At 46.2% G+C, this 20,333-nt stretch overlaps 2 protein-coding genes across 2 annotated transcripts; one reads left to right on the forward strand and one right to left on the reverse strand.

Moving 5' to 3' along the window:
• Window positions 1-238: 238 nt before the first annotated feature.
• On the reverse strand, window positions 239-7,498 carry TCF23 (transcription factor 23). The gene is made up of 3 exons (XM_019735262.3): window positions 6,994-7,498; window positions 5,987-6,229; window positions 239-3,956 (listed from the first exon to the last, which is right to left on the reverse strand). The coding sequence occupies exons 1-3, from the start codon at window positions 7,213-7,215 to the stop codon at window positions 3,777-3,779; spliced, it is 645 nt and encodes a 214-aa protein (XP_019590821.1). The 5' UTR covers window positions 7,216-7,498; the 3' UTR covers window positions 239-3,776.
• A 10,224-nt stretch (window positions 7,499-17,722) lies between these two features.
• PRR30 (proline rich 30) lies at window positions 17,723-19,346 on the forward strand. Its single transcript, XM_019735275.3, has one exon. It carries the CDS (start codon window positions 18,068-18,070, stop codon window positions 19,148-19,150), a length of 1,083 nt encoding a protein of 360 aa, XP_019590834.3. The 5' UTR covers window positions 17,723-18,067; the 3' UTR covers window positions 19,151-19,346.
• Window positions 19,347-20,333: the final 987 nt, after the last annotated feature.

A 20,333-nucleotide genomic window follows, 5' to 3' on the forward strand; every position in this document is an offset into this window, starting at 1 on the left:
TTTGCCTGAACCTGGACCATCCCGCAGCAGCTGCCCTTAGATAGAGGGTAGAGCTGTCACATGTAGGGTCATGGGGTCAGGTAGGAGCTTTCCTTGACCATCACCAATTTATTCTAAATCAGAGATTCTAACAAGCTTTGGTCTCCGGACCCTTTTACAGTCTTAAAAAAGCAGGACTCTGAAGAGCTTTTGCTTATGTGGGTTATTCTATTGATAGTCACCATATGAGAAATTAAAATAGAGAATTTTTAAGAACATTTATTTTAAAATAACATAATTAACATATAGGTGAACATATGTACAATTCTTATGAAAAATAATTGTTTTCCACTTTGGAAAATATTTAGTGAGAAGAGTGACATTGTTTTACATTTTTGCAGATATCTTTAATGTCTATTGTAACAGACAGCTGGATTCTCCTATCTGCTTCTACATCCTATCTGTTGTTGCAATATCACATGTCTTATGGCTTCTGGAAAATTCCATTACACTTGTGAGAAAATAAGAGTGAAAAAAGGCAAATAGCATCTTGTATTATGTTTCGGTCACTTAGAGAACTGGAAGGGTCTCAGGGACACCCCCCAGGGTTCCCAGCCCACACTTTGGGTATCTCTGATCTAGAGCAGGGGTCAGCAAGCTTTTTCTGTAAATGGCCAGAATTCCTTCGTAGGAACAGTGTAAATATTTGGGGCTTTGCAGTCTTTCACAGCTATTTAATTCTACCATGGTATCAGGAAGCAGCCATAGGTAATAAACAAATGGGTGTGACTGTATTCCAATAAAAACTTATTTACAAAAACAGGTTGGAGGGGCTGGATTTGGCCCATTGGCTATAGTTTGCCAACTCTTGATCTAGAATCTAAACTTTCAGGGGCCCTGGGTTTAGGGTTTGTGCCACAAGAGGGAAGGGACAGTGCCATCTGACTCATCCTGGCCAGGCTCCTTCCAGAGGAAGAGAAAAAGAATTTCTCAGAAAAGACTAGATTTTCTATTTCTAATTATTCTAGTTCCCAATTTGGTGAGGTCTGCAGCCTCTCCCTTAATACTTAGATAACCCTTGGCCAGCTCTTCCTCTGCCACAGTCCATCTAAGCTTCTGCCCTTAATTCTGCAGCTCATCAGAAAGCACAGCACATCCCACTCTGGGGAAGCTGTCATCATCATGGCCTCCACCCTCACCTCAAGTCATGGGCACTGGGAATGGGACAGGCGGTACAAGATAACCAAGTGGGCCAGCCATCCCTCTGACTCCTGAGCCAGATCACTTTAGTGTCACTTTGTCAACTGTGCTCCTGTTTCCTTTTGGAGCCTCTTTCCCACATAGCCTCATTCCCAGGGAATAAACGCTGTCTTTGGACCTGAGTCTCAGCTGCCTCCAACTGAGACTTACTCACCCACTGCTCTTGTTCACCCCCTGCTTCCAACCCTGGTGGGAATAAAACATCTCCCAGTGAGAAGGTGTTTTTCTTTCGCTGCTGCAGAGGCAAAGGGGGTTACTGATGGTTCTGGTTCGTTTGTGGATCTAAATCTCCAAACTGTTATTTCCTCTGGTTACTCCTGCTCATCCCTTGGTTCCACCCACCCCCTCACAGCCCTTTTGTTTCCTGGTCTGACTGTGCTGGGTGCTGTCCGGCTGGAGGAGACAGCCTTTGGACCCCCCGGTCCTGTCTGGGCCTTAAGGAAGACAGCTCTGCCTGGAAAGAGCAGCTTTAGAAACCTGTGATGATGGCACTTGCCCTTCCTCAGCCCTCCACCCACTTCATCCTTCTTTTGCCCTCCTTGTCTTCTCTACTTGGGCGATGTGGTCACCTTTGAGGGCTTGAGTCTGAGCAAGGCAGGGTGGGGCGAGCCCCAAATCAGTCTCCCAGTTATCAGGAAAAGCCCCATGTTCTGCGGGAACCCCCCCATGCACACCCAAAGCCAGCTTTCCCAGCTTCGTCCTCAGAAAAAGATTGTGTGCCACGAGCTCTGGAGGAAAGTCCCCTGGTCCTCTTCTTATCCTCCTTGAACTCAACCAGGAAGACCCTGCTCTTTGGCTTCAAAATAGAACACTCGAGCTGGACTTTTATGGTCCTGAAGAGCACTGTACTTGTGCCCACCCACACCTGGTCTCTGCCCCTCCTGGCCCCGTGCAGCTGCCCAGAAGCAGCTCTGCGCAAGCTCTCCAGGCCGAGACTCAGTAGATTTACGAGTTCAGCCTTGGCCGAGGCCTTCTCCCCATGGCTCCCAGCCACAGTCCAGCTGCTCTCCCCCACCCCATGCACCCACGGCTGGGACATTCTGTGTTTCCTTTTCTGACTCCACCTCAACTCGCTGAGTCACCCCCTCAGCCCTCTTTCCCCTGCTGCGCTGGCCAGCCCTATGGAGGAACAGCACCCCATCATGCCAGAACCCTACCCCTGGCCACTCCCAGCCTGCCCAAAACCTCAGTTATGCTCATGATGGCAATGGTAGCTCTGGCTAAGGCTACCCCTGTTGGGACTCTAGTCAGCCTGGACCATCCCCTCCCTCTCTGAGGCCCTGAAGTTTAACAAAAAGCTGATTCCTTTTCTGTCTGGACTTCAGTTGCCTAGTTGGAAGTTATACCAGATCTGGAAAGTTACTTCCAGTATGTGTAGACTCCGTGATTAGCCCTCAAATGATTTCTTCAGGGCCAGAGATAAATTCCACTAAAACCCTATCAAATGTGTGGCACCCCATGGCTTAAGGAGAGCCTGGGAGGGCAGTGTCTGTGGGGAGGAGCTGGCCCCAGGCAGCTCATCTGTAGACAGATTATAGAAATAACTCCAGAGCCAGTGAGGCCTTAGGCCAAAGTCATGCAAGGACCCCATTGACCCCAGGCTTTGTTTTTCCTGGAGGTTAGGTTTCTAACATGATGGAAACAAAAGACGAATTATCCCCTGGAAAAGATACCCATTCTCCATTGAAGGTCATTCAAGGATGTAATCCAGTCTATCAATATTCTTCATATGCAAAGGCTTTATGGAGCTGCCTGGTTCAGTTAAGGTAGAGCTGCCTCTGGGTAAGATCTTTGCAAACTAGGCAGCTGCAACCATCTAAAAGCGCCTCTGGAAACTGGAATGTAAGCAATGCAAGCTTTATGGCTTAACCTGTAACTAACTCACATTTAAAAAAGTCTGGAAGGGTGCAGAGCCCAGAAAATGTAGTGATGAGGGGAAGCTGGAGAGACCATAATGCACAGACAAGCCCCCTACAATCCTTCCTGCCTCTTTGATGTCCACTAAGCATTGTATGGGCTAACAACAAAACATGTTCCCTTCTTCAGTTTTTCCTCTGGCTAGGTAACCCCGGCCCAGCTCTGTTCACACCCGTAACTTCCAAGAGCCTGTCTGGCCTTTGGCTGTCCCATCAGCACCTGTGGCTGCTGCTACCTTAGGCGCCTACCTCTGCACCTGTGCAGCAGTGTCTGTCTTCTAGCAATTTCCAGAGGGTTTGTGGGAACTTGAGCAGGAGAAAGCAAGGGGTGGTGCCCTAACTCAACCTCCAACCCAATCAAACCCCTTCCTTGCCCCTTTCCCTTGAAGCTGCCACAGGGAAGTCACCCCCTCGGTGGTGGTGCCAAGAGGAGGATTTGCTCCCTGCTGCTACTGTGTACTCTCATCACAGAGATGCCGCGGTTTTACCTCGTCTGTGGGCTGGAACCTGGGGACTGAGTCAGATTTGATGGGTAAGACAGTGAAGACATGCCAGGCCTGGTAGAGAATCCAGGTCCCTAAGCTTGAGTCCTAGTCTAGGAGAAAAGGGCAAGTGTGATCATCATTTGTCACCAAGAGCTGGTGAGAGTGGCCTGGTAGGAAGGAGAGCCTCTGCTTCTCCTGAGACTTGGGACCCGGCCTCTGCCTCCTTTGATCTTTGGCCTGAGGTGGTGGCTGTGGTGGAGTCAAGGCCAGAGTACCCCAAGCCTCCGGCGTAGAGACGAGATCGCATCGGCCACTTCTGCAAGACACAGGGATGGAAAGTGAGTAATGCTCACTATTGCAGCTTCTCGTAGCCCTTGGCACCCAAACGTCGGCCTTCTTAGTCTCCCTCCCTGAGGCCCTGCCCTGCCATGACTGCTCTGATGACAGCGGTCTCTGGTTCACCACCCCGTCTGGCCCCACACATTCTCCTGGTCACCTGAGCCTTGCGGAGGGGCACATGAGAAGCCAGCTGAGGATAGCGAGAGCCCTGAGAGGAGCCCCCACGGTGGGGAGGGAGGTGGACGACAGAACTGGCCACAGTCATGGCTGGGCAGTGCGGAGGGCAGCAGAGCCAGGGCAAGGAGAGGCACCTCCTGACACTGAACAGTCCTGAGCCCTCTTTTTGCCCAGCCCCCTGCCCGGTGCACCGGTATCTGGCCCCTGACATCAGTGCTGCCCACTCCCTCCAAGCTGGGGACTTCCATGATAGTCCATCCTTCCAGGAGGAGTGCAGACAGTCCCAGAAAACCAGGTTGACTCTGCCCTCCTCTTGGCAGCCCTTTCACCTGGGGGCTGAGGGGGCGCTGCTCCTGGATGACTACCCCACCTCACCAAGCTGCCAGTGTACTAGACCTAACCAGGCTCTCATGTTTCATTCTTCAACGTGTTGTCAGCTACATGCAATGGCCTTGCCTTGGCCACCATTTTACAGCTAAAGCAATGACTATCCACGGCCACCACCCCAGCTGCCGCTGTCACCATTTTAGAGTTGTGCCCATCTAGTCTCAACTTTTTGCATTTCAGCTACATTTTCTTTCTTTTTTTTAATTTATTTTTTAAATTTATTGGGGTGACAATTGTTAGTAAAATTACATAGATTTCAGGTGTACAATTCTGTATTACATCATCTATAAATCCCATGTGTGTTCACCACCCAGAGTCAGTTCTCCTTCCATCACTATATATTTGATCCCCCTTACCCTCATCTCCCACCCCCCACACCCCCAGCTACATTTTCTTGACAGAAAAAATCCTCAAGTTTCAAGACATTTCAGAACTATGATGTTTAGGGGAGAGAGATGGTTAAAAGTATCTACCATAAAAATAAAGTTGACCCTATTACAACGCTATCCTCAGAGGGCAAAGCTAGCCCTACCTTTATAGCACAGTTATACTCTGCAACCAGCAACTTACATGCCATCCCCTGGGTCTGCGCGGTGGCTGTGTGTGTGGATGGGGGTGGTGTCTGAAGTCAGACTCCCTGCTTTCAGACTGCATTTAGCCCCTTAATCTCCCTAAGCTTCAGTTTCCTCATCTGTTAAATTATCCTCCTTTGGTTCTTGTGTGGATTAAAAGATAAGAGTGCACTAAAGCACTTAGTCCAGCTCCTGGCATAACTTTAGCATCCAAATAATGCTAGCTGTTATTGAGATGGTGATTTATTGTTAATTATACTTTCATTCATGATCTTATTTCATACCCTGGAAGAGAAGTAAGGCTCCTGTTACTTCCCTTTCAATATAATAAAACAGAGGTGCAGGAAAGGTAGGTTGCAGTCTGGTAAGTGGTACATTCAGAAAGCCCCCCCCCCTTACCCCAGGCGCCACTGTGCCCTCTGCTCCCTCCTCCCCCAGCTTAGTTGCTTCTAGACTGATGGTTTTTTAGACTATTGTTCTTCCAAAGGGAGAATCTCTTTGTGACACAAGTCCAGAGGACATGAGTCATTGTACGATGCGATGATGTCCCTCCGAATCTAGGACTCCCCTAGGTGTGGTTTCCTTTCCCAGGCACCAGCCCTGGAAACTGCTCCTTTTTCTCTCCTGCCACTTGGTACCCCAGAGTCTTGAGGCCTCCATGAATTTCCCTCCTCTTGGAGGAACCATATTCTCATGAAGTCATTTCTAATCGCCACCCTCCACTGCACCCTAAGAGCCAATCTAGGCTCCTGTTGTTTGAGAGAGTGGGAAACAGCTGGTCCCCATGTTGCTCTGCTCAGGTCAGGGGGCCTGAGTCTAATATCCCTCTATCCCGAGCCCCCTTCCCCCAGGCCCTGGGCCTGTGGCCTACCTTGAGAGGGTGCAGGTAACAGAGTCCACGCAGGAAGGGTGGCCAGGCGGGGCCAGGCAACTCATGGCCAAGTGTGCGGGTGAGATGGGCTATGTAGCTGGTAGCCAGCAACAGCACATCCAACTTAGAGAGCTTGGTGTCGGGGGGCACGGCAGGCAGAGCAGCCTGCAGGGCCAGGAAGGCGTGGCGCAGCGTCCTCACCCGGCTCCGCTCCCGCGCTGCGTTCTCAGGACTGGTCTCACTCTGCACAGAGGACCCAGGTGAGTGGGTCTGACCACATCCCCACCTGTCCTTGGCTTCTAAGAACATTCTAGTGCGAGGTCGCCTGCCATAGCAGTAGCACACTGATCAGCAGAGACCAAAGGGCCTCACCCCCAATTTGTCCGCTCTTGGCCCTGCCCCGCTTTACAGCCGAGGAAATGGGGAGAAGGCCTTGCCTGGGGTCAGATGGAACAGGACGCCATCGCTTGGCTCAGAACCTGAGAGTCCTGTACTCTTTCTAAGTCTCCACTGTGCCTCCCCCTAGCCCTCATTCCATCCACATGCAAGTCTGAACCCAGTTTATCAGGGGGCCTGCCCTTGGGGCCACAGGGATCACAGAGCCACGCCCTGTTCAGTAGGGCTGACCTTTGCCCTACCAGCCCAGCAAGGAAGAGACAGCTGTGGCAAAGAGGAAAGGACCAAACCAGGGTCAAATCCCACAGGCTGATGTCCTGGCCCTGCCACTGACGGCTGCCCTGGGACTTTGGGATGTTCACATCAGTCCTCCAAGCCTCAGTTTCCTGAGAGAAGTCAGTCAGGACAGCTCTCTGAAGCACATTCTGGTTAAGACCAGCTTTGACGTGTCCCAACCACCCCAGCAGGGAGCCTTGTTGTCAAAGGAGCCAATGTCCCCTCTTTTGGGCAGGGACGGTAATACTGAGTGAGGCTCTGCCATCAGAGGCGACCTCCCAGGCATCCAACCCCTGCCTCCCCAGCTCCCCTCTGCAGGGCCGGTAGCTCCTTACCCTGCCTCCAGCCAGGCTCCTGGCCCTGACTCCTCTCAGTCCAGGGGCAGCTCTGCTCCACCTTTGGTTGCTCCAGCTGGTCTCTTCCCACAAGTGGTGACTTGTCCTGCTCAGGCGGCTCCTCCTCCTGTCACTGCCTGCTAGCAACCTCGACCTGGCCTTCACCGGGCTCTGCCCTACTCCAGGCATGGCTGGTGCCCCTCTGGTCTCCCTCTGTGACATGCCACACCCCTGGGATGTGGTGTCACAGCCTCCAGGACAGGAACACAGTGTCTGAGGAGCCCTTGGGCTCAAGTTAGCTGGGGCAGGCCGGTCATCCAGCCAGCAATGTCTGTATCTGAGGGAGCTGGCGCCAACTTAGTCCTGCCTCACTCCTTGCTCTGGGAAAACGGCCCACCGGCACAGCCCCCGCGAAAAGCCTCCTGCCTGCCTCCTAACCAGCTGAGGGGTGGGGGTGCAGGGGGCTGGGAGTGGCCAGGGCCTGGGAGGAGGCCCTTCTGAAGGAGGCAAGAGGATGGTGGGAAGGGAGCTTCCTTCCTGGAACCCTGCTTGAGCCTGACAGCTGTCCCGTGATAGACCTGTGCCTTTAGCTTTGGGGTTCAAGTCCATGGAAGGGCCTTGAACCTCCTTCTCTGTGCCAGAAGCCTGCCTGCACACATCCCTGAAAGGACTTTTCCTCCTCTTGCCAGTGAACATAAGCTTCCAGCCACAGGGTGCTACTCTCCATCTCCAAACATGCCTCCTGTTTCCAACCCAGTGCTTTTCCTTTTGCTTTTCTGTCACCCTGCAATACCTCCCACTAGCTCATCCAGGGCAAAGGCTGCCCATCCTGTGGGTTATTCCCTTCATTTGTGAAGGCACAGAACCCAGAGCCCTTGGCTCCCTGTTCGATTGGTGCCCCCGTTTATACACAACCACAGACTGGCTATCTCCCTATCAGTTCCATGTTCTCAGATCAGCAATGCCAGGCACTGTGCTAAGTACTTCATATACATTTTCTTATCTATTTCTCAGCTCAACCTTATAAGAAAATAGACTCTTATATCCTCATTTTACAGATGGGAAAACAGGTATTGGGAGGTGAAATAACGTGCCCTATGTCAAGCACTTAGTAAGTGATGGGGGTGGAGTGGGGGAAACCCAGACATTCAGTGGACTTGGAAGGCTGACCCTTACCTGATGCTATTCTGCCTTGGGTGGGCTACTCACCTGTCAGTCCCCATGCTAGATGTGGGGTCTTTGAAGGCAAGGACCAGGATGTTTGCAGAGTGCCATATTTAATTTTTCCGTAGGTGCTTGTACTTGAATGTTTATTAACCATGAAGAGAATAACAGGTCTTAGTAATGTGAGCTTCTGAAGACCCATGAAGGTGTCTCACGAGAGAAAGAGATTGGTCCAGACAACTTAGACCAGCCCCAAAAGAGTATGAGTCAATTTAGAACTTTCTTGACTCCTCATCTCTTCCCATTTTTAACCCCTAATGTCTCAGAAACTTAGTCCTGCCTCACTCCTGGCTCTGGGAAAACGGCCCACCGGCACAGCCCCCGCGAAAAGCCTCCTGCCTGCCTCCCAACCAGCTGAGGGGTGGGGGTGCAGGGGGCTGGGAGTGGCCAGGGCCTGGGAGGAGGCCCTTCTGAAGGAGGCAAGAGGATGGTGGGAAGGGAGCTTCCTTCCTGGAGCCTTGCTTGAGCCTCGGAGTTGAGCCTCCTAACTCCAACTTGTTAGGAGTAGGAAGAAGTAGCCCACCTGCTACAGTAGCCCCTCTCTGCCCTCAAGTTACAATCTCTGCCTGCAGCAGAATCATCTTGCATGTCCCTTTCCCTCAATCTTGAGCTCCAGGGGAAACAAAATAAATGAAAGGAAAGTACAGAGAGGACAGAAAAACAAAAGTGGCTATCGATACAATCGGACAGAACACCCAGCCAACCAGAGAGAAAGGAAAAAAGAAGACAAGTAAAATTGACCTGACTGTCCAACAGTAAGAAAGTGATTAATTAACTTGTGGTATAGCTATAGCATGGAATGATGTGCGGTAAAAGAAAGAATAAGACAGACCTCTGTATAACGGCATGAAAAACTCTCCAAGATGCACAATTAAGTGAAAAAACCTAGTTATAGATCAATATGTATCATAAGATCCCAGCCAGGATCAAAACACTAAAAAACACAACCTGTAAATGTGAAGGTTTATAGGCTTATGTGAACATATAGGAAGGAAGCTGAAAAGATGCACACACAGCTTTTCTTTTTCTTTTTTTAACTCAAGATGCAGACAATTAAGCATATACCTCAATTCGTGGCACACTGTTGTATTTGGTACACACAGGACCACTTGTTAACCTCCCTCCCTCTCTCCCCTCCTTCTATTTCCTTTTATCCCATTCCTATCATTCTTCCCTATCATATGCAACCTCTCGAAACTACTTAATGTAAATTCTTTTGCTAGTATGTTTGGTAGTTTGAAAGTGTGTACACAAATTCTTTGCCACTCCTCTGTTCAAAAGGTGTAGCCCAATCCCCTCCTCCCGCTGTGTGTGGGCCCCACATAATCACTTACTTCTAACAAATAGAGTGTGGCCGAAGTGTCGGAGTGTCACTTCTGAAGCTAGGTTATGAAAGACACTGTAGCTTCCTCCATGCTCTCTCTCAGAGCACTCAGGTCACTCATATCGCTCGCTCTAGAGGGAGCCAGCTGCTATGTAATGAGTATACTCAAGTAGCCCTGAGAATAGGCCCACGTGGTGAGGAGCAGAAGCCTCTCACCGACAGCCAGCATTCCCTGCACCCGTGTGAAGGCACCACCTTGGAAACAGCCTCCAGCCCCCCGTCCAGCCTTCAGATGACCGCAGCCCTGGCGGACAGTCTGAGTGCAGCCCATGAGAGCCCTGTGAGCCAGTCTCCCCCAGCTCTGCTGCTCTGACCCATAGAATTCCTGACCCACAGAAGCCGTGTGAGATCATAAATGCATATTGCTGTTTAAGTTTGGGGGTAATTTGGTAAGCAGCAATAGATAACTAAGGTGATATGTGTTATTGACTCGTGTGCGTTGCCGTATGAATGAATTTGAAACTCAGTAAAATGATAATACAGTTTATACTATACATATATAATACAATGCCACTTATGTATTAGGTGTTGTATTATGTGTCATTGTTACTCCTCCCGTTCAATCCTATGTCTTTAAGTCCCTTGCTTCTACCTGCTGCAGAGTACTCCACAATGTGCACCCATCACATTTTGAGCACCCAAAGCCCCAGGGATGGCCATCCAGATTGCCTCCAGTTCCTTATCATCCCACACAACGCTGGCATGAATACCATTGCATGTCTCCTCGTAGATCCAAGTAAGATTTTTAAAAGCATATGTCCAGAAGCAGAATGCTGGATGAATTGACGAAGTACTGCCGGAGTGCCATCCAGAATGGCTGCAGAGTCTGCATGTCCAATGGCACTGCATGGGGCCCTAGAGGCCCACGTCCTCACTCCACCTGGTGTTAACCAGATTCCTAGTTTTACAGGTAAGTAGGTACAAAGGCTGATCTTGTTACCACTTTAATTTACCCTTATCTGATTACTGACGAGTTCAAACACCCTTTGTATGTGATGCTTGGTAGGGATTCAGTTTTATTTTTCCCCATATAAGGAGCCAGTTTTATTATCTCTGTGTTATCTGCCAACATCATCTACGAAACAGTCCATTCTCTCTCCCTGTTTAGTCGCAGCTCCCAATTCACCATATATTGTTTCCGTATTTGTATATAGGTCAATTTCTGAGTTCTCTATTCTGTTCTACTGATTTTTTTGTCTGTGTTTGAGCCAATACCAGACTGTTTTTATTATTATGACTTTGTCGCACGTCTTAATATTTGGTAGGAAAAAATTCCTCTATTTATTCTTATATTTCTAGGTTAACTTAGTAATTTCTGGACCCTTGTTTTTCCATATAGATCTTAGAGAAAGTTTGAGTTTCTAAGCATTCAACTAAATTTTTAATTAGGATTTCATTGAATCAATGTGCTAATTTGGTAAGTTTGCCATCTTGATACTTTTAAATCAATCCTTCCAAAAACGTGGAATGTCTCTTACTTTATTACAGTCATTCTCTATATCCTTTATTAGTTTTATAATTTATTCCATGAATATCTGTATATTCTTGCTTCAGTGAAACAGTTCATAGTTTTATTGAACTAAATATTTCACAGTTTTTGTTGCTCTTGCAAATGCTCTTATTCTTATTATATTTTCTAGTTGACTATGGCTACTATAGAGAAACGCTATTAAATTTTTTACGTTTATCTTGAATCCAGCAACCTTGTGGAACTTTATTCGTTTTACCACTTTGTTGATTCTGTTGGTTTTTCTAAGTAGATGAAATAATGACAATTTTATCTCTTCCTTTCCAATCTTTGTATTTCTTGTTTCTTTTCCTTAGAGCATTGGCAAGTGCTTCTAAGGCTATGATAACCATAAATAGTGATGGTGGGTGCCCTTTTCTTCTCTTCCTCTTAAGTAGAATGTATCTATAACTTCTCTATTAAGCATAATATTTACTATGTTTTTGATATATGACCTTTACAAAGTTAAGGAACTATGCCTCTGTTCTTCATTTGCTAAGAGGTTTTTGGTGTGGTTTTTTTAAAATCAAAATAGGTGTAACGTTTTGTCAAATGTTTTTCTGCATCATTTGAGATAATCATGATTTTTCTCCCTCAGTCTATTAATATGTTAAATTATTATTTAGATTTTTCTGATGTCAATTTTCCTTGAGTTCTTGTGATAAATCCCACATGCTTGTGATTAATTTTTTAAATACACTGTCTTATTCATTTAGTTAATATGTTATTTAGGATTTTTGCAACTATTTCATAAGTGAAATGAGAGTATAATTTTCTTTTCTTTAATTATTATCATTTGGTTTTGGAACCAAACTTACACTAACCTCATACAATGAGCTGGGGAGCTCTCACTCTTTTTCTATTTTCTGAAACAACTCTTTACATAAGATAGGAATTAACTCTTCTTTGAAAGTTTGGTAAAGCATACTTGTAAAACCATTGGGCCTGGGTTTTTTCTCTGGCAGAGAGGAGAAAACATTTTAACTTCTATCTCAGTTTCTTTAGTTTCTTATTGATTGATTTAAGTTTTTTATTTCTTCTTATACATATTTGGTATTTCATATTTTTCTATACATTTATCTATTTCATCTAGTAATGGTAGGGGACAAGAAAAGAAAAGCAGCCTTCTCCCTCTCTTTTTAGAACAGTAAGTAACTCATTCTTTTCCTAGCGCCTCAAGTGCTATAGAAGTTCCCTGCAAGTTTCACTACCTCCAGCCCCAAATGGGAGCCCTCTTTTATTTTTTTTTTCATCTCCATTTTGTCTCTAGATGTTTCCCTTTTTTTTCAGTTCTGTATTTTATTTGCACTCAACTCTTTTTGTTCTTCATCAGTGTTGCCAGAAGTATGCTTAGCTTATCAATCTTTTCAAAGACCAGCCTTTGAGTTTTTTAATATTCTATATCTTTTTAAAAATTATTTATTTAAAAATTGTGATAAAATACATAACATAAAATGTGCCATTTTAACCATTTTTAAATAAATGGTTAACATTAAGACATTCACATTGTTGTGGAAACATCACTGCCATCCATCCACTGAACATTTATCATCTTGCAAAACTGAAATTCTATACTCATTAAACAATAACTCCCCGTTCTCCCTACCCCCAACACCTGGCAACCACCACTGAACTTTCTGTCTCTATGTACTTGACTACTCTAAGTACCTCATATGAGTAGAATCATACAGCATTTGTCCTTTTGTGACTTCTTGCACATAGAATATCGGCAAGGTTCATCCATGTTGCAGCATGTGTTAGAATTTCCTTCCTTTTTAAGACTGAATAATTTTCCATTGTATGTATATATCACATTCTGTTTCTCCATTCATCTGTGGATGGACATTTGGGTTATTTCCACCTATTGGCTATCGTGAATAATACTGCTATGAACGTGAATGTACAAATATCACTTTGAGATCCTGCTTTCTGTTCTTTTGTGTATATACCCAGAAGTCAAATTGCGGAATCATACAGTAATTCTATTTTTAATTTTTTGAGGAACTGCCATACTGTTTTCCGTAGTACCACACCATTTTACATTCCCATGAGCAGTGAACAAGGGTTCCAATTTCTCCACATCCTCAGTAACATTTATTTCCTGTTTTGCTTTTTTGTGTGTGTTATAATCACCATTTTAATGGGTATGAATCTATATTCTTTTTAAGTCTCCATTTTATTAATTTTTGCCCTTATCATTTTTATTTTCTTCCTTCTCATTTCTTCAGTTTTGCCCTAGTGTTCATTTTCTAACTTCTTGAGAAGAGAACTTGGTTGGATTATCTTTAAAGTTTTATTGTGTTTTGCTAAACTATAAGAGGAACAACATAACAAGAATCTTAATCATCATAAACGTATTTTTTCACCTAATAATACAGCCTCAAAAATACATTAAGTAACAATTGACAGAAATGCAGGAATAAATAATCAACAATTATAGTTGATTTTAACACATCCTTTCAGGACCTGATAGATTAAATACATAAGCAGAGATATTGAAGTATAATTAATAGACCCAAGATATTAGATGTATCCAAAAACGAAGGACTAATGGTGAACATCCCTGGCCAGAATAAAAATAGGAAGAGTGTCAAGGCCAACTTTTAAATTTTACTCTTTATACTTCTGTATTATTTGGATTTTGTACAATAGAATTTGTGTTTTGTTGTATACTTCAAATAACAATAAGAGATAAAGGCAAAAATAAATAGATAAACGACCAATAGTGGTTCAAGTGGCTCGCTCACATTTTTCCGCCACAATACTCTGCCAAAAGCCTTGATGAAATCAAATACATTGGGGTTATTATGATTCCCAGGCTAGAAAACTCATTTACAAAGTAGAAAATAAGAGCAATATGGGGAAAGGCATGTGATAAGTACTTAAGGGTTATATTCAGGTACCTACAAGCACCTGCGGGTAAGGTAAATTGCATTGCTGAACTGCAAAAGCAACTCACAGTGGGTCAGAACATAGGAGCGTAAATTTCAATTCCCATTTAGCAAGTCTCTTTAGTAGCTAGCTTGAGAGAATGTGTCAATCAACTTCGGAAGAGTAAGAAAAGAAGAGTCACAGAGGTCAATCTGGTTAATACTCATCCCAGCACTATTCAGAAAAGATAGAGCTTTGTGCAACAAACTGAGTATTTCTATTGAGATGAATGAAACTAACTCTTCTAGCCTGGTGTTATTAGGGAATCAATTTATTAATTTGCCCAACTTCCCTTGTTCTGATACCATGCATCAAGGATCTTGCTGACTCCCAGGCAAGTTTGTCTGCATGACTTGAGAATACTGATGATATTGAAAGCAATAAGTCAGTCCCTGCACCTGCGATTTCTCATGGTAAATCAATGATGTGGATTCTGATTACATTTTGACTCCCCAAATACCTAGACTGTAGACAGAGAATATGCTAATTATTTCCTGTTGTGTGAGCTACTTTTTCAGGGTAAATTTATAAATTGGCATTCTGGCATTACTTTAGGCTGTTGTGTTTTAGTTGGCATGGTCAAGAGCACATTTCTTATCCTGGAAAGTGAAAAGCCAGATATAACTGCCTTCTCTGATGACACAGCATATACAATAGTCCCCCCCTTATCTACAGATTCACTTTCTGTGGTTTCAACTACATGTAGTCAACCACTGTCTGAAAAGAAGAAATGGAAAATTCCAGAAATAAACAATCCATCAGTTTTAAATTGCACCCCGTTCTGAGTAGCGTGATGTAATCTTGTGCTTTCCTGCTGTATCCTGTCCTGGATGTGAATCATCCCTTTGTCCAGGTTATTCACGCTGTACATGCTGCCTGCCCCTTAGTCAGCAACCGTCTCCTTTATCAGATTCACTGTCATGGTATTGTGGTGCTTGTGTTCAAGTAACCTTTATTTTACTTAATAACGGCCCCAAAGCACAACAGTAGTGATGCTGGCAATTAGCCTACACCAAAGAGAAGTTGTAAAGTGTATATATGTATGTATGTATGTATGTATGTATGTATGTATGTATGTATAAGGGAAAACATTACATATATATGTATGTATGTATATATATATATATATATATATATATAGAGAGAGAGAGAGAGAGAGAGAGAGAGAGAGAGAGAGAGAGGCCCAAAAAATGTATACGCATTTTAAGAAAGGAAAAAACTATTAAAATTGTAATACTTAATATATACCAATAACAAATGATGAATGCAAGTCATGTTTGACTTCTGTAATTACAAGAGGTACTCAAAGTGGTTGCCATCAGTGTCCAGGCACTTCTGATTATGGCAAACTACTGCTTGAGCAACATTGACCATCTCTTAAAATGTGGATACATTTTTTTTGGCACCCCCGGTATGTATGTATATATATATATATATATATATATATATATATATATATATATATATATATATTTTAAGACCCCCGGTACATATATATATGTACCGGGGGTCTTAAAATATATCCCCTAAGGATAAAGGGGAATACTGCATGGCAATGGTTTCTTAGATAAGACACCAAAAGCAAGCAAGAAAAGAAAAAAATAGATAAATTAGACTTCATCAAATTTAAAGTTTTGTTCATCAAATGAGACCATGAAGAAAATAAAAAGATAACCCAGAGGGTGGCAGAAAATGTTTGCAAATTGTATATCTGATAAGGGACTTGTATCCAGAATATATAAGAACTCTCACAATTCAACAATAAGAACACAAAATATCTAATTGAAAGATGGGCCAAAGATTTGAATAGCTATTTCTCCAAAGAAGATAAACAAATAGCTAATAAGCACATGAAAAGATGCTCAACATGATTAGTCATTAGGGAAATGTAAACTGAAATCACAATATTACACTACCTCACACCCACTAGAATTGCTAAAATCAAAAAGACAGACAATAACATGTGTTAGTGAGGATAGGAAAAATCGGAGCCCTCATACATTGCTGGTGGGATTGAAAAACGGTACAGCTAATTTGAAAGAAAGCGTGTCAGTTCCTCAAAATGTGAACTATAGACTCATCATGTGACTCAACAATTCTACTCCTAGGTGTCTACTCAAGATAAATGAAAACATATATCCATACAAAACTTGTATAAGAATGTTCATCGCAGCATTGTTCATAATCACCAAAAAAGTAAAAACAACGAAATGTTCATCAGTTGATTAATGAGAAAACAAAATATGGCACATGCATATAAAGGAATATTATTTGGCAATAAAAAGGAATAAAGCAATGATACAACTTGAATAAAGTTTGAAAACATACTAAGTGATAGAAGTCAGACATAAAAGGCCACGTATTGTGTGATTCCACTTATATGAAATTTCTACAGTAGGCAAATCCATAGAAACAGGAGGTAAATTTATGGTTTCCAGGGACTGGTGGGGAGGGAGGAATAAGAAGTGACTGGTAATGGGTCTGGGATTTGTTTAGAACACAAAAGTGTTCTAAAATGAGATTGTGGTGATGGTTTAACAGCCCTGTGAGTATACTAGGAGACAGTGAATTGCACAGTTTAAATGGGTGGATTGTGTGGTATTTGAATTGTATCTCAATAAAGCTGTTAAGAAAACAGTTGTTAAAACATATAACCATATTCCAAGGCCAGGGAGGCATGGAGCACGAGCCATGGATCAGAAGCAAAAGAAAACAGGAAGTTGCAGGGAGAGCCCAGCCCAACAGGCTATATAGTTCAAGAGAGGGCAGAGAGCAGAGATGGGAACTAGGACCTGAAGAGGAGACTGAGTGCCCCAAAGAATTTTGCCTGCTTCAGTTTTGTCAAGGACCAGCTTTGGATGATCCCTGAAAGAAGGTCCTAGAGCCTTGAGGCAGAGGGTCTATGATGTCAGTACCTGACCTTTGTGACATAAGCACTGGATGTCAAGGAGAACTGCCCCTAGGAAATGGGGCTCTTAGCTCCCAAGGGGGGCGGCAACGCCACCCCTTAAACAAAGCCCCAGTCTCCCAGAGGCTTTCACCAGCTAGGCCCAGTGCTACCGCTGCTGCTGGGTGTGCTAAACCTCTCAGCCTGGGCCAGGCTGAGCCAGAGGACATCAGCATTACGGGCAGCAAGGGGTCAGGGGAACCAGAGTGGCAGGAGACCAGGATGCTTGCAGAATCCCTGATTCAGGTTTCGAAAAAAAGCCTGTAACAGAAGACCTCCACCTCCCTGGAAGAGGACTGAGGGCAAGGCTCAGATAGAAATCTGGGTCAGAGTGAATTGAGTGAGGTAAAGGAAGCTGGGGGCAGAGCGGGGTGTATCCACCCTGTAGTGACTGTTTATCTTTCGCCCAGGTCCCCTCATTGCTCAAGTGCCTTGTGAAACACAGCCCAGAAGAACCCTCATTGGTAAGAGCTCACAGCACCAGAATATCCTCCATTCCTAGTCCCATCTCAGCCCTCACCCCCCAAACCCCCTCATCTAACTCCATCCTACCCTCCCTCCCTATAATTCTCCTCAGCTCTAACCTTCCCTGGAGCATTTTCCAGCTCTTCTGACTCCAAAGGTGACATGCGTTTAGGGTCTTGGTGAATCAGGCTGGTACTGGCACATGAAGCAGAGCCAGAAATGGACTGATTCTCCCAATATCTTGGGCTCTGTTTCCCTCTCTACAGGTCCTATAGGCTGTGTCTTCCTGACCCATTCAGATAACTGCTGCTGCCCCTCAGCTCCCACGAGGCAGCTCTGATTCTCCATCCCCATACAGCCCTCATCAATGGCTGACTGCAAAGAAGTGAGAGGCTGAATTTAGACCCAAGCTTCTGCCTGAACACCCAGACAGCCTGGTGCTACTGGGCTGGCTGTCTCCTTGGCCTGCCACCAACAGCTGCACCAACGCAGCCTCACACGGCACGCAGAAGGCCTTGGTTTCTCAGCTAAGTCTGACCTCAGAGACTCTGGTCCTGACTCTGCCAGATCTCTAATCTCTGGACTTGCCACCCCAGTCCTTTCTGGACTCAAGGCAATGCTGCCTAAAAACAAGGACCAGGTGCTTCTACAGAACACAGTGCCCCCTGGGCACCCCCTTCAGGGCCCCTCACAACTTGTGGACTCCCATCCCCCCAGCCTTCAGCCTCTGCCTCCCCAGAAATCACTCACTCCTTCCTACCCACCTAGCTCTCTTTCCCCACGGTCCCATTCTCCCGTCTCCCATTTTTATTCTTCTGAGTCATATTCAGACTTTGTCCTGCATCCCTACTTTTTCTCTCTCCCAAGTTCTCCCACTTTCTTTCATCAGAATCAGCCCTCTCTCTCCCTTCCACATTCCTCCTCTCCCTCCCAGTGGCTATACCCCTCTCCTCCTCCTACTCATTCCTCCTCTCCCTCTGAGCCAAAGAACTCTCTCTCCCACTCAGGCTGCCAGTCTCCTTCCCACCCTGTAGACCTACCTAGCTCCCCTCTTACTTCCCCAAGCCCCAGCCTACCTTCTCCTGGGATCTACTCTAACAGTCAGACATGGCACTGGCACCATCAGTACCAGGACACCAGGTCCCCTGGGGTGGTGGGGGAATGCGTGGCAAGCGAGAGGGACCCTGCAGAGTTCAGGGACCCGGGAGCCCTGGCCAAGGCCCTGGTGGCCCACTTGGGGCACCGCCGCATTGCACACGACCTGCGGCTACTGCTTTTGCAGCGCCTGTGGCTAGGCAGAGCCGGCCAGGCTCCAGTCGTGGAGTATCCCATATGCCTGGTGTGTCTCCGGCCCCGCAGCCCCTCTTGCCCCATCCCCAGTTACAGGACTGGACCCCGGCTCCTGGCCTTCCCCCAACTACTGCCCTGTGCACAGGGCCAGGAATCCAGACCACTCCGCCTAGGCATTGGCTTTGGCCTTCGCCTGCCTCGTGGCCAGGCCAGGGCTTTGCACCTGTTACCAGAAAGAAGGCCAGAGGAAGTAGGGTCTCAGGGCAAGGTCCCTCCCACTCGTGGGCATCCAACCCAGGCACCTCGGGCCCCAGCAATGGCTCAGGCCCGGGCAAATTCAGCCCCAGGCACACCCTCCCAGACCAGAAGCCTCAGGTCTGCAGGCCCTCAGCCGTCAAACTCCGCCTGATGTTCAGAGCCTCCACCTCAGGCACCAAAACAGGCCACTGTCTCCCTGAAGCCCAAGCTTTCCTCTGCTCCAGAGAGGCCTGCCTCTCCAGAGCCCATTCTCCGAAAGACACCACCTTAGTTCCAGAGCCGCGGAGGCCCCCTGGAGCACCTCTGCTAAACCCCACTGTCCCCACTAGGCCCCAGATCTTAGGAAGCCCCCAAGACACCCTGAAGGGCTGGCTGGCTGGAGGTCAGGTGTGTTCTCCAGCCTTGAACCCTGGAAGCCCCTTGTGGAGTCTGCTCTCTCCTGGCTGAAGAGGACCAAGGGCATCCAACGCCTCATTCAGCCTTCAGCGTATCCAATAAAGCCTGACCCTGAAAAACCTGTGTTTGTGCCCTGCTGCGCAGACACAGTGGGTACCTACCTATATTACTGGAAAATGGGTTCTTGGTTACGCCTCAGGAAGGAATTCAGTAATGCATCGAATAAGCAAAGCGAGCAAAGCGAGCCAAGCCAAGCAAGTAGAGGATTTATTAAAAGAAAGAGAATAGACTCCCAAAACGCAGGCAGGCCCAGAAAAACAGCAACTGCGCCAAAGAACAAAGAAGTTTAGGATTTTATTTGAATGAGGGCACGAAATATTCAAGATGTAGGGGTGGCATCACAGGTGTGAGGACAGGTTCCTGCTGTCCTCACCACTCCTTCCTGTGGGGAGGTGGGATTCCCTTGTCTTCACTTGGCCCTTGTTGGAACTGTCATGGTGACATGGGGGTAGAGATTTTTTCCTGCCCATAATGCTAATAATATTATAATCTATTACAATTAGCTGTAGCTGCACCTTAAGAATGATCTCATATCCTTTGTTTCCCTGCACATCCTTCTTCCTTCCCCTTCCCTCCCGCGGCCCTGTTCTTTCTGCCTACAGTAACACCTTCAAGGGGGGCCAGGACCCAACAAGGAGTGGGGGGAGAGTCAAAGGAAACAGTGGCCAGGGACAGTGGATGCCATGTAGCTGAGGAAGGCATGGGATCCACAAGGCCTGAGCACCTGAGATGTGCAGAGGGCTCTGGCAGACACTTCACACATGCAAAGACAGATAATGGCATCCCCAAAGACAAAGCCACTGGGCCCCTTCCTCTGGCGGAAGCTTAGGTTAATAAGATGCATGCTGACGAGGCCAGGGGAGCAGCAGATGTATCCT

Source organism: Rhinolophus sinicus, chromosome 2, assembly GCF_057876585.1.
Source record: "Rhinolophus sinicus isolate RSI-liver-muscle chromosome 2, RSI-T2T, whole genome shotgun sequence".
Lineage (NCBI taxonomy): Eukaryota > Metazoa > Chordata > Mammalia > Chiroptera > Rhinolophidae > Rhinolophus > Rhinolophus sinicus.